General features: G+C 49.6%; 1 protein-coding gene across 1 annotated transcript in view; it reads left to right on the top strand.

The window, feature by feature from the left end:
• ABTB2 (ankyrin repeat and BTB domain containing 2) overlaps positions 1-10734 on the top strand; it is a 112217-nt gene extending 101483 nt beyond the window's left edge. The window contains exons 8-17 of the mRNA XM_041469598.1: positions 1115-1211; positions 1876-2011; positions 3012-3238; positions 3927-4105; positions 4477-4582; positions 4722-4824; positions 5280-5370; positions 6990-7058; positions 7461-7574; positions 8969-10734. Coding sequence (XP_041325532.1) covers positions 1115-1211; positions 1876-2011; positions 3012-3238; positions 3927-4105; positions 4477-4582; positions 4722-4824; positions 5280-5370; positions 6990-7058; positions 7461-7574; positions 8969-9166 — 1320 coding nt within the window. The 3' untranslated portion in view covers positions 9167-10734. The remainder of the gene's footprint in view (positions 1-1114; positions 1212-1875; positions 2012-3011; positions 3239-3926; positions 4106-4476; positions 4583-4721; positions 4825-5279; positions 5371-6989; positions 7059-7460; positions 7575-8968) is intronic.
• Positions 10735-13813: the final 3079 nt, after the last annotated feature.

Genomic DNA, 13813 nt, shown 5'->3' with positions numbered 1-13813 from the left:
GGTTGGCTGTTTGATCAGGAGTTTATAACAGTAGATATTAATTGATTTATAAATTTACATGCAAAAATCCAGTGTGTGCTGATGTCTGCTTTAATGGCAGCAAATAATCTGTAACTTCCTTCATAATCCTTGAGAACTGCATGAACAAGACTTAAGCTGTTGTGGGATTTGAGCCTGTGGCGTCCTCCCTGCTCCCTTTTCTGTGGAATTATCATAGGGGGCAGCAGGATGGGGTGGAGCCCCAGAAATGCTCCCCAAACTTCCAGGGGAATGAAAAACTGATCACAGCAGACAATCAATTGCTGTTGAATTTAATTTACCTTCTGCTCAAAGGAAAGGAATTAAAAAAAAAAAAAAAAAAAAAAGATGTAAGTAAATGGAGGCTGCACACACTCATCTTTTGTTTGTGTACATTTGTACATAATTATAAAGATTAGATTCCACCTGGCAAACTGCCCAGGCAGCCTTTGGTATTCCAGAGGTTGGGCAGCCTTAATTTATGTGTGAGATAGGAGTTTGATTCTCCCAGGAGATGAAGCCAAGTGAATCAAAGCTCCTGCTGTGTATTGCAGTGCCCACAGTCGTGGAAGCATGGAATACCCTGATGGATACACACTCACAGGGCTGATCCTGCCTGCCTGCCCCTGCCAGCACTGCTCTGGGTGCTGCAGAGCCTTCTGCCAGCCCCACCTGGCCATAAAACATCCCCATCACCCTGGCACCTTCTCCCCCTCACCTGGGAGGGGGCTCTTTCCCCCACAGCAGCTCAGTGAAGCAGGTCCTGTGTGACAGTCCCTGCAGCTGCCAGCCTCCCTACACAGGCTCCAGGAGGTATGGCCAGCCTGGAAACTCCCTGGGGGAACCCTGCTTCCTGTGCACAGCATGGAGCTAGGATGGACTTCCTGCTCTGACTGCAGAGCCCTTTGGAGTTGGAAATTCCAATTGCACAGCCACGACAATAAAGGAGATTAAAAAAAGGAGGAGGTGGTGCTCTCCAGACAGGCCCTCCTCACTCTGAACTCACTGGTTCTCCTTTCTAACACCCAGCCCTGGCTGCTTGGTCCTTCTGAACTGCTCTTTTCCCAACTCCCTGTCTTTCCTGTGCCCCTTGCAGCTGCTCCTGGATGCTGGTGCCCACGTGGAGGGCTCTGCTGTGAACACTGGGGAGGACAACTACGCTGAGACGCCCCTCCAGCTGGCCTCAGCTGCAGGTGAGCTCCCTGTGGCCTCAGCACTCTACATCTCTTCCTGCCACCAGCCTGATGGGCCCCAAGTATCTGTTTTCCAACTTGTCCCACTCTTGACTCTTCCCCAGAGCTCCCACAGCAGAGCTGATGGCACCAACTCCTTCACAAAGCACTGTCAAGGAACATAAAGTGTCTAGTCTGGGCATGTCTGTGGGCCTCAGCAACACCCAGATGTGAAAAATTAACAACTTTCCATTCAGCCTGGGGAAAAATAACTGCTATATAAAGAAATTTGGTTTATTAGTTTATTAAATGCAGGTAAAAATTCTGCATTTCTTCTAGCAGGCTGTCCGGAGCTGAGCATTCTGTACGTTCTGTGAGAACGAGTCTGTGCTGGCCTTGTTTGTCAACACTTTTCACCTCAAAGTGGTTTTAGTTTTTTTCCTTTTGTTTCTTTCTCTGTTATCTTTGTGCTTTTATGAAGATCAGTGGCTGGCTTGCTCTGCTCCAAGCTTTATGGAAGGGATAAAATGTCCTCTCCTCCCAGTGACAGCCAGTGCTGGATCTCCTGCCACCACTCCCTACTCCCTCTAATGGGAACAGAGCCAGGGAGTCCTGCCTGTGGCCAGTCCTGTGTTTTGTGCTTCCACAGAGGGACCACCCTGACGTTCCTGTCCTTTTTCCCCAGGGAATTACGAGCTGGTCAGCCTGCTGCTCAGCAGGGGCGCCGATCCACTCCTGAGCATGCTGGAAGTCAACGGGATGTCATCGTCACTCCACGAGGACATGAACTGCTTCAGCCACTCCGCAGCACACGGCCACAGGTAGTGCTCTGCTCCTGCTCAGAACACTTTGCACTCTAGGTGCTGCTGGGTGTCCTGTGTGACTTTGTGACCCAAACCCCTGCGTGTGCAGTTCAGCAGATGGGGTTAAGACTCTCCTGACAACAAAGAACAAAGATCTTTGTTTGCTGATTCTTGTCCTTACACTTGCTGGTCTGGCTCTGCAGCACTGAGAGCTGGTTTTAAGCCCCACATCAGCAGACCAAGTCTCACCTAAGGGTAGGTTATGAGGTCAGGGTTGTGAGATCCTGCTTCATGTTCTGAGATGGAATCTAATCTTGAGGTGGCAAGAATAACTCACAGCAGAGCCTGGGTGTCTGCATCTCTGGTTTTTGGATGGCCAGCCAAGAGGTGAATCATTAAATCAGCCAGCCTGGGCTCTCCAGCCCTGTTTTCAGGGTGGTTGTTCAGAAATAAGTAATTACTTGCAAGTTCCCCCAGAAATCTGTGTTCCCAGAAAAAACATTAGTGAGATCCAAGGCTTGTCTGCTATAGGATAGGAAAGGGTGATCCTAAACCTGGGTCCTTAAATAAGCTGGATTTAGCCCCAGGGAGTGGCGTGGGTGCACAGAGAGCACAGCTGGTGGCAGTGCAGCAGCACAGGGACTGCTGGGTGGCCCTGCTGGGCTGGGGAATGTCTGGAGCAGCTGTCCCCAGCTGGCTGAGGGACACCCGTGATGCAAACTCCCCAAACAAGACACAAACAAGAAAGTCTGTTTCTTGCAACTGCCGTGTGAAATTCCAAACAAACCCAATGTGTGAGGAGCACAGGCCATGTTTCTGCCCTTGCTGAGGGGCACCAGTTTCTAGGATGTGGGGTAGGGAGGGACAAGTGGTTTCCATGCTGCTCCACAGTGCCAGCTGTCTTTAGGAAGGAAATTATTGCTTACTGAGCCGGATCCCTAATCCCAAATCCCCACAGTCCTGTCTGAGTTGTTGAAATTTCCTTTGTTAGTAAGTGATACCTCTCGTCCCTGCTCAGGAACGTCCTGCGCAAGCTCCTGAGCCAGCCCCAGCAGGCGAAGGGGGATGTGCTGTCCCTGGAGGAGATTTTGGCCGAGGGGGTGGAGAGTGACACCTCCAGCCAGGGCAGCTCCAGCGAGGGGCAGGTGCGGCTGTGCAAGACGCGGATGAAGGCTCTGCAGGAGGCCATGTACTACAGCGCCGAGCACGGCTACGTGGACATCACCATGGAGCTCAGGGCACTGGGTGAGCCCTTCCTCCTGAGCATTGTGCTCATAAGGCATAAAAACCTTCCTTTTCTGCCCCTCTCACTTAGAAGAGCAACAACTGCCAAGCTGTCTAATCTAAATTGTAGAAGTGTTTAAGGCTCCTCACAAGTGGGGTTTTTTTTTCAAATTTCTGGTGCTCTGGGATGTCCCTCACCTTTGGCTGGATCCTCTGTTCACATGGATCAAAAGGAAGTGGCATCTCTACCTGTCAGACACTTACACCTAAAATTCACTGTTTATCAGTGGTTTAAGGTGAAGAAACAAAACTAATCTCAAGGTAGGAGAGAAAAGCTTTGAAGCTTGTGTGCAACTGGAAGAAAAGACCTCACACCACAGCTGTGTGGCATTATGTATCCTTACAACTTCAGTTCAAATTTGTCTTATGGTTCTGACTAACCATGAAGCTCAGAATAAAACAGGGAGTCTCTGATCCTTAAAAATCAGCAGAAATTTCCAATTTATGATCCTGATGCCAATCCTTTGTCACTTAATCTGTCAGTGACCCAGTTCAGTCACCTTTAATATCAAGATGAAAATCTATCTGCTGTTAGGATGTAGGTAGAGCTACTTCAGTGCTGCCAAGTGTTAGTAATAGCAGCAGGATAATCTCCTCACAGGCACTTCAGGAAATCATCTTTCACTGTCCCTTTTTCCTGTGGCTGCAGGAGTGCCCTGGAAGCTCCACGTGTGGATCGAGTCCCTACGGACAACCTTCTCCCAGTCCCGCTACTCCGTGGTGCAGACCCTGCTGCGGGAGTTTGTCACCATCAAAGAGGAGGACTACAATGAGGAGCTGGTCAGCGAGGGGCTGCAGCTCATGTTTGACATCCTCAAAACCAGCAAAGTAAGTCAGAGTTTTATAACTGTGCCAGAGCTGAGTGCTCTGGGGTTTTGTTGTTGTGCACAACAGGCACAGGGGAATGGCTGGACAAAGTCCCTTGGAGTTATGGCATGGAAATGGCCCTGGAAGCATTTATCTCAATTTATAAACAGCCCCCAGACAATCCTCAAACACACACCTGGGGGAAGCTCTGCAGCTCCTTATACCTCTGTAACTCCACAGATATTGTAATTCTGCCTTAACTGCAAGCTTGTCCCTCTGTGGGGAGGTAACTCCTGTAGGGTGCAGTTGCCGTAAGCCCCAGGTGAGCCCTTACAGCACATTGGAACCTGCCCCATGTCGAGTTGCTGATCCCTGTTCCATCCTGCTCACAGAATGATTCCATCAACCAGCAGCTGGCATCCATCTTCACCCACTGCTACGGCAGCAGCCCCATTCCCAGCATTCCCGAGATCCGAAAGACTCTGCCAGCTCGCCTGGGTAAGGTGCTCACCTCAGCAGTGAGCTGCTTTTGGTTGCTGCTGGGTTGGGTTTTTATTTGTTTGTTTGGATTTCTTCTCCAAAAAGCATGCACAGCGTTAAAAAAAGGTCACCTTTTTTTTGTCACTTTACCCAACAGATCCTCACTTTCTGAACAATAAAGAAATGTCCGATGTGACTTTCTTAGTGGAAGGAAAGCTCTTTTATGCACACAAAGTCCTGCTGGTTACTGCATCTAACAGGTGAGTCACTAACCAGAGACATAATGAATCCAGCCATGATCACCCCTGAAATACTGTGTGGTAGATGGAGTGCACATATCCAGCCATTCCCTTCTTCCCATTCCTCCTCCCAGAGTTTGCAGGGAGAGCTGCACTTGCTTCAGCTTTCCTGGGATCTCACACTGGCCTGTGCACTTGCAGTTTGCAGTTTCCTTCTCTGTTCTTGTCATAGAAATAGGGTTTTCCACCTATCACAGGGTGGGATTAGATCCAGGCAATTTACAGTTTTAAATTGTCCCTGAACTAATCATCATTAAATTAAACTAAATCATCATAAAAGGAAATGTTTCGATTTTGAGCTTGCAAAGAACAAGGAGGGATCTTTGTTTTCCCCTTGCTGTTTGTGATGAGTGTGTGGCACACTAATACAGTTAAATCAAATCTTCTCAATGAAATCTGTTTAAAACCATTCCCAGGTTCAAGACACTGATGACCAATAAAACAGAGCATGATGGCCATGGCAGCAAGACTGTAGAAATCAGTGATATGAAGTACAACATTTTCAAGGTATGGGACTTAATTCCACTCTTCCTTTATCTTTTTCATCTTCTCAACTACTTGGAAGGTAAGACAAAGCCAAGTAGTAATATCATATGTAGATAATAAGTAATACCATAATTAGATAATATTACAAGTAGAAGTGGAGTGCCTTTCAATAGATCTGAATTTAAGGAGTTTTCTGAAATACCCTTTTTCCAAAGTTCCAGCCTTAAAACAGACTCTTCCAGTCTATATTCTTATTGTCTTCCTAGGCAGCTGACTCCTCCATAAAGCAGGAGAAAACAGTCTTCTACTGAAAAGTAGTTTTATACTTTTAACGCACCATTTTCATACTTTTTACAATACCATTTTCAGGCTTTGCTAAGCAAAAAGTAACTTATTTACAGCAGGTGCATTGCCAGGCTCCATATTAGTTCAAATCAAATTATAAGAAATCAATGGTGTCCCTGTCAAGAAAGGCTCAGAACTGAGAACTGTGCTTTGCTTTTATGACATTTCTATATTTAGTGGAGGAACAGGGAGATGTGAAGTGCAGAATAGGTCATGTGGCTGTTTCACTAAAGGGTTGAGGCATTTTTTTAATCTTTTTGTAAGCAAACAAACCTGCTCTGTTGGTCAGCAGAGCTGTTATCTCACTTGAGGGAAGTAAGTTGACCATGAGAACATCTTTGTTCTGCTTGTAAGGGGCTGTACAAGTTTTGTGTTGGATAGGTGACATTCAAATTTTGCAGCTTCAAGCCACAACAGAGACGAAAATGTAACTGAGTATTGAAGCAAGCTTCCTTAACAGCATTTGTACATCAAAAGGTTTCTAAAGATAAACTTCTGCTTCAGTGGAGGGAGAGAGACAAATCAGAAAGAATTGAAACAGTGAAGTATTTCACAATTTGATGGTAAATACAGTCAGAGGGGTTAAGAAGAGGTGGGCTCAGGCAGGCTGGAGGATGCTGAGCCACCAGAGATGTGGGTCCCGCTCAGGGCTCTGCTGGCAAGAGCTTTAACATAATTCTGTTAAATAAGGCAATCTCACAAGGAGCTGCTCAGTTTTGCTCCCAGCCCTGTTAGGAATGGCAAAGCCCCACGCAGCGGCCAGGACACTTCTGTGATCCAGCACCAGATCCATCCCCTCCCCTGACACTGCCTGGGCTGGGGGTGGCACATGCAGATCAAAGAGCAGGAGCTGCCTCTTGCTCTCCCTGCAGACAATTAATGCCTTTTCCTCCAGGCCTGGCGAGGGGCTGGAAGCTGATTAGAAGCCCAGCAGGGGAGGCAAGTGGCTGGGAGGTCCCCGGGATGCTCACGCTGGGCTCGCTGGCAGCTCCGCGCGTGACCGGCCTGCCAGGCTTCACCAGCCCGGATCCCAGACAAGGACAGTGGTGTTGCTCAGAGACACGCTGTCACCCTCAGCCCAAAGTCCCCAGCAGGGCCCTTTTCAGGGCCCAAGAGAAAAAGGACTGTTAGAAAGCAGCAGATTTGGTACGCTAGGGAGTGAGAAAAAAGCCACCAGTGGAGGTGAGAGCCGGCACAGGACACGATTCCCGTCTGCTCAGGAAGGGGAGCACAGCCATCAACGGCCCCTTGTGACTGCCGTGATAACTTCATGCCTGGCCTTCTTCCCATTCCAGATGCTGATGCAGTATTTGTACTATGGAGGGACAGAATCCATGGAAATTCCCACCACTGATATCTTAGAGGTGAGAGAGCTTTTTCTTCCAAGTCTTGCCAAGTGCACTGGGGCATAAAACTGAGTTGAAAGGCAAAATCCAGGAGCTAACAGCAGGCTCCAATTCAGTCCAGGAGCATATTTAACACTTGGAAATGAGCTTTAAAGTTTCAAAACATCGCTGCTTGGTGTTTCTGTGTCGTGGTGACAGAAAGGAGAGCAAATATGCTTGTGGGAGGAGCTTTTGCTAAGAGGGGAAATGTGTCAGTCTGTCACTTCAGCATGGAGCAGCCTTTTTTTGCTGTTTGATGAGGACTTGGCCATTAAAACAGCGAGTCAGAGACTCTTCAGAGAGGAAATCATCCGTCCTGTTTGCCTTCCCCAGGCCTTTCAAGCCTCATGATCTCAAATAGCCCCTCTCTTTTCCCCATAGCTGCTGTCGGCTGCCAGCCTGTTCCAGCTGGACGGCCTCCAGAGACACTGTGAAATCCTCTGTGCCCAGACCATCAGCATGGACAACTCTGTCAACATCTATAAATATGCAAAGGTACATCCAACCCCCCTGGTTTGAGAACCCCAGTGAGCAGCCTGTGTGCTGCTGGTGGTAACTAAAAACCCCAGGTGGGCACCCTCCCTGCAGGTAACTCCCCCCAGCCACAACACCAGTGAGATGATTCCCAGCTCCAGGCTGGAAAGTCCTGCACAGCCCCGGTGTGTTTTCTTGTCTGGAGCAATCATGGATGTAATGGATGGGGGATCCCTGCAGAGTAGGGGAAAGCTGTCTTAGCAGGCTGATAGAGCAACATCAGCAAATCCTGAGGGATTCAGATCCTGGGAGCAGCAGGGGCAATTGATCACACCACAGCAACTACCGGGTAAACCCTTTCCTAGCACCCCTGCTGCTAGAAAATATTCTTTTCAGCTCCAAAAGGAGCATAAAGTCTGTTGTGTGACAGATATGCACCTCTGTAGCAAATAACATAAATCAGAGAGAAATACTTTGCCCTTCCTGAAATTTTGCAGGATCAGATCCCTTAAAGACAAGGAGAAAACTGCACAAATGTGACAGATATGCACCTCTGTAGCAAATAACATAAATCAGAGAGAAATACTTTGCCCTTCCTGAAATTTTGCAGGATCAGATCCCTTAAAGACAAGGAGAAAACGGCACAGAGGGCTGGTAATGATTTTTTCCCCACTGTGTGTGTAGTGTCCCACTGATGCTTTTCAATTTCTCACACATTGGGCTGGTTTTTTTCAGACCTAAAATTTAACAGTGTGCAGTGGTAAAAAGGGGAAACAGCATTCCCTACTGGCCATTATGTATTTTTCCTTAATTTATTATTTGCACAGAATTCCCAGGAAGAGGCTGTGTGTGCACAGAGCTTCTTAATATTGAACTTGAGTTTTTGTTGTTCTCGTTACTGATCCTGAAGCAAAAGGAGCCAGATCCCAGGCAGAAATCACCTCGTGGTGGTTCAGGAGTGCAGCATCCCTGTTCTCCTGCGTTCAGCCCCTCCTTGCAGGGATGAGGCTCCCGTCCTGTGACCCGTGTCCTGATTGCCCCGAGCCCTGCTCACCATCTGCCAGCACAGCAGCGTTGTTGTGTGTTGTGGCTCAGCCAAACAGGTACCTTGGCCACCTCATCAGCCAGCTGCTCTGCTGCAGGAAGGGAAAGGGGCTGGAGTGCAGGCCAGCAGTCCTGCCAACAGCAGGCCAGCAGGGGAAGGAATTAAAAAAGCCTGGATGCCCCCCTGCAAAAAGCACCAGGAGAAATGATCAGACAAAGTCCTGCCTTCAGTGCTTTTCCACTGTTACTCCTGTCTTTTAATGTTTTCTAAGAGACAAAAAGGAGAAGAGCATTAGGAATGAGAGGCTCAGGGATGTCCTTTAGGTCTGTGACGTACAGAAGGGGGTTAATAATCCTGCTGTCTTCCTCAGATTCACAATGCACCAGAACTGGCCTCTTTCTGCGAGGGCTTCTTCCTCAAGCACATGAGCTCCCTGCTGGAGCAGGACTCGTTCAAGCAGCTCATCTACAGCAGGAACAGCAAAGTGCAGGGCCTGGACCCTCTGAGGGACCTGCAGGCAGCCCTGGCCGGCCGCCTGCACTCCGTGTACGTCACCTCCAGGGTGTGAGGCAGCCCGGGCTGGCAATCCGCGCTGGAGGCGTCGCTGGGGCTGGCTGCCTTCCGCACCTTCCTGAGCGTGCCCTGGAACGGGCACCCCGTGCCCAGGGAGGGGAGCTGGCTTCTCTGTGCTGCTGCTGCCACAGGAACAACACTGTCACACCAACAACGCTGCCACGGCCCAAACACCAGCTGGGGGTGCCGGGAGAGCCCGAACCGCAGCCACTGGCGCTGCCCTTTCCACGAGCACGGCGCTGGGCTGTGGAGAAAGAGGCAATTGAGCTAAGCCCAGCACTAATACATGGGCTTAGGTTCATCCACACAGATGTTTTCCCTGTAAAAAGGCTGCCTAGAAGGAGTTTCCTGATCCTAAAGCCCATCCCACGAGCCATCTGTCTGCACACAAATACTTCCCCTCAGTAGTACCAGCGTCTGTGCATCGCAACAGACCGACAGAAACTTCCCCCAAAACTGTTTGCACCTTGAGAGAGAGGTTTTGTATGTTCAAAGCTGAGTAGAAACTAATACTAACACTGAAATTACTCACTCTTTAAGCCTAATATGAGGAGCTGAGCTGGGGCAGGGAGGGGAGGGGACAGTTGGGGGTTTGAGTGTTTTGAAATACAGTTTCACTGTGCCAGTTGTTAATCTGGATCTGTTTAGAGGAGAAAGAAAAAGACTGCCCTTTTGCTGTCAAGGTCCGATAGTGTCAGTCAGTCACTTTTTTCACCTTAAAAGCCCGTTTCTGAACATTACCTGTGACACCTGGCATCACAAAAGACACTTTGTAGAAGGCTCAGGTGTAGCAGGCACTATGCTGAAAAACTGCCCAGTTGCAATAAAAGCAATAAAAGCCTCCCCTGGCCTCCAAAGAATGTCCAGCTCAGTGGTTTGCTCTCTCTCTGGAGCTGATTGGGATTAAGGAAAGACCTCCAGCTATTCCCACTGAGCTGTGCTAAGCACCCACCAAAAATCATTTGCCAGGACACTTCCATTTGTTGTAGATGGGTGAACAAGAGGAAACCAAGTTTTCAGTGGAGAACTATTTATTCCTTATTAGAAATTCAACAATTTATTCCCATTGTATCTAAACACAGTGGAAGGAGGAGGCTCAGCTGGGCTCAGGCTCCAAAGCACAGCACAGACACAGTTTAGATAAAGGGAAGGAGAAGGAACCACCAGCTTCTCCAGGCAAATCCATCAAAATCTGACATGGCCTTGCTCCTAAAGGATTTACACAGAGGCAAATTGCATGCATGGATAAGGATTTTTAGTCAGCTGACAGGTTGGTCAGGGCACACTCCCTTTGTGCTTTAGGTACACATCTGCTGAACATCACCAGCTCCAATAACCCTATTTATTACAGAAAGCCATACAGGGGGGTCAAAATTATCACTGAGAAATGCCACAGAAGGCTTTATTTTGGAAAGTATTTTCAAGTAGCTGCTCCAGCTATCTGTACAAATATGTAGGTCCTCTTTTGTTGCTGTAATATTACAATGCTTTGTTTAATTGTACATTAATGTTGTCACTTATGTAAATGTACTGGGATTTTATTAACAACGTAATTTTAAAATACACAGGTGCTGTTATTTATTCTGTTCCTCTAACAGTAGGAAAAAAAAGATTTAAAGACACTGATGTGGAAAAGGCTGTTGCAGTTGAAGCATCTTAAATTGCTTTTGGTGTACATATATCTAATTTTAGAGATACAGAGGCATTCATTTCCACTTGCTAGGCTCAGACATTTTTGTGAAGTTAAAAAGTTTAACTTGCATTTTTCCCTACCTGGAATAAGATTACCTGCTTTCCAGCAGAAAGCAGCAAACGGTAGTGTCCAAGAAACCTCTGATTCCAGGATTCTTTTCTGCAGCAGGAAAAACAGGGTTAAAGTAACTCTTAGGCCAGAGGCATTAAAAAAATAAACAGGTGATCCTTCCATGTCACCTCAGATCCCAAAGGCCAGAAGGGCTCTGGTTGGTGCTCTGTGGGGGAATTGATGTCAGAGCACAGAACTCATCCAAAGGTAAGGAGTATAAAAGCTTAAGGGCAAGAATTTGACCCAGATGTATCCTTTTTTTCTCCTTATTTGGAAACCTGCCAGCATAAACAGTGACTGGTTCTCAAGAATCATGGAATACAAACACCTCAGATTCCCTTTGGAGCACTTTAATGAGTAGGCTAAACAGAAATTCCTTGTGAAACCAGTTGTACACTGCCTGTATTTTATAGAGCGCTGCCCGGGGAGCCTGAGAAAGTACCAGAGCAGTCTGCCCGGCTTTGGGGAAGCACAGAACTTTGCTGGCCATAATGACATCATTCCAGGCAGCAGAGGAAATAAACATCTGCCTGAACAGGCTCGCTGACTTCCAGCCTGGAATAAAGGCCTTTTTGCTCTCTAATAAGGCTTCGCACAGCAGGCAGGCCCTGGCTGATGCAGCAGCACCGCTCACAGGCCCTTTGGCCTCGCCAAATGCTGCCCGGGCAGGCAGACACTGCTTCCTGCACCTGCCACACGCACGGCCCGTGAGGGGACAGCCCGGGGACGGGGCACAGGCTGCTGTCACACTGCTTGTGGCACACGAGAGGGCTCCAGAGCTGGCTCTGCCTCCCCAGAGGGCAGGGTTGGAGCCTCGGATCCATTAACCCACAGAATGTTGCACTTGGCGTTATTCACTCAAGAAAAAGAAAGGCAACAAAAAAAAAAAAAAAAAAAAAAAAAAAAAAAAAAAAAAGGTGTCTTGAGATAAAATTGCAGCAGAGCAAGGAAAAAGGAGTGGCACAACCCAGAGCTGGAGTATCTCAGTGCTGTCCCAACTTGTGCTGTTCCAGGCACAGGATGTCACCTGCTGGTGCTCTCCATGCTTAGCTCAGGCAGCAGCAGGTTTCCCGTGTCCCTTTGTCCCTCTCTCCATCCACAGCCCTGGCACCCACAGGAAGCCCTGCCCACAAACCACGCACCAGAGACAGCCCTGCCATTCCCAGGTGCAGAGGCCAAAAACCCAGCTCTGGAAGTTAAAAACTCCCAAGGGAGTATCACCAGGGCCAAAAGAAAGGCCACACCTTCCTCCTGCCCCTCACCCAGCGCTCCCCACGCTGCTCCCTTCTCCCTCACGCTGCTCTGGGGTCAGACCTGTCCCGGCAGCGCTTCCAGCTGGCAGCAGCCTCAGCTTCCCTGGCTCTGTCCCTCCCAGGACACGGCCGGGGTCGGCTGGCTCCGGCTGTCAGAAGAGCTCAGGGCTCTCCGAGCAGGCTGCGTGATTCCAGTGACAAGTAGGTCACATCTCGCCGCCACCTGCAGGGAGCTGCTCGGCCAGACGCGGCTGCCACACTTGCCTCCAGTTAGCCACAGGACGGGCAAACTGTGGGCGTGGGAGGGGAGGGAGAGATCCTGCTGCAACGGGATCGGCGGTCTGGAATGGCCGGACAGCCATGTGGAACAGGCCGGGGACTGAGGCACCTGGGTGCCGGGATGTGCGCAGACCTGTCCTGGCCTGTCCCCGCGCTGGGACAGGCTCCAAGGCTGAGCTGGCTTAGGCCGGGATTAAAGGCACGCTCTGCAATTAGAGGCACACCCGGCTCCTTCCGGCATTCCCAGCCCCATCTGCACAGGGAATGGTGAGGGTGTCCATCCCTAGTGTCCAAGGCCATCTCTCTGCTTGTCATTCCTTGGAATAACAAAAAAATCCTTTCCCTAACGCATCAGGATGTTTCCATCCCTTTTTGGGGAGGGAAATACACTTAGCAACTGTAGGATCATAAGAATTTCCAGGAAAGCTAAACAAGGACAGAAATGAGGGAATAAGCTTCCAATTAATAATGATTTGATGGGAATGATTCTTGTATGTTTTACAGCTCCCCTTTTTATTCCTGGAATAATTTTAGATTTTTTTTTCCTTTAACTAATCATCTATATTTGAAAGGAAACAGTATGAAATTAATGCAGGGAGAGATGGTGGAATCATCCTGGAATGGTTTGGGCTGGAAGCCTCACTGTCCCGTCCCGGGACACGGAGCGGGAAGGCGGCAGCCGCGGGAGCTGCGGGCAGGGGACACCGGAGCTGCCTCGGCCGAGCGGGGCCCGGGGCGGCGCTCTGGAGCGGATTCCGTAGGGGCCAAAACGAACATTTTGGGGTGAAACCTGAATTAATGTGCAGGGGAGAGAATGCACAGTTTGGGGTAAGGATGAGGTGGTCGCTGCTCTCCGGAGGGACCAGCTCGGGCTGGCTCAGCCGCCGCCGTGAAAGCGCCGTGTGAGGATGGGTGGCGAGGTACAAGGGACATATTGGTTGTGGGGTTACCGATAACGACACCGAACGGATCTATAGAACGATCCTATAACGAGGTATATATAAAAAAAGCCCGTCGTCATCCTTCTCCCAGCCCCGCTGTGTTTCCAGGATCCTGGGGAAGGGCCGGGGTCTGGACACGGCTCCCGGGCACAGCGGGGAATTCCTGGGGTCCTGTGCGGGGCCAGCATTTGGGCTCGGTGCTCGCCGTGGGTCCCTTCCGGCTCAGGAATGCTGCGATCCTGTGCCTTGGAGGTGAAATCAAGGGGATCGGGGGTTTTGCCCGCGGCGTTCGCGGCCCCGCCGGCTCGGGCGGGTTAAAGCCGCGGCCGCCCCGAGACACCGGGACCGGCGGGCCGGGAGCGCCG

This window comes from Pyrgilauda ruficollis, unplaced genomic scaffold (assembly GCF_017590135.1).
Source record: "Pyrgilauda ruficollis isolate IOZ18807 unplaced genomic scaffold, ASM1759013v1 scaffold237, whole genome shotgun sequence".
NCBI classification, from domain to species: Eukaryota; Metazoa; Chordata; class Aves; order Passeriformes; family Passeridae; genus Pyrgilauda; species Pyrgilauda ruficollis.
This window is presented reverse-complemented; position numbering and strand designations above follow the sequence as displayed.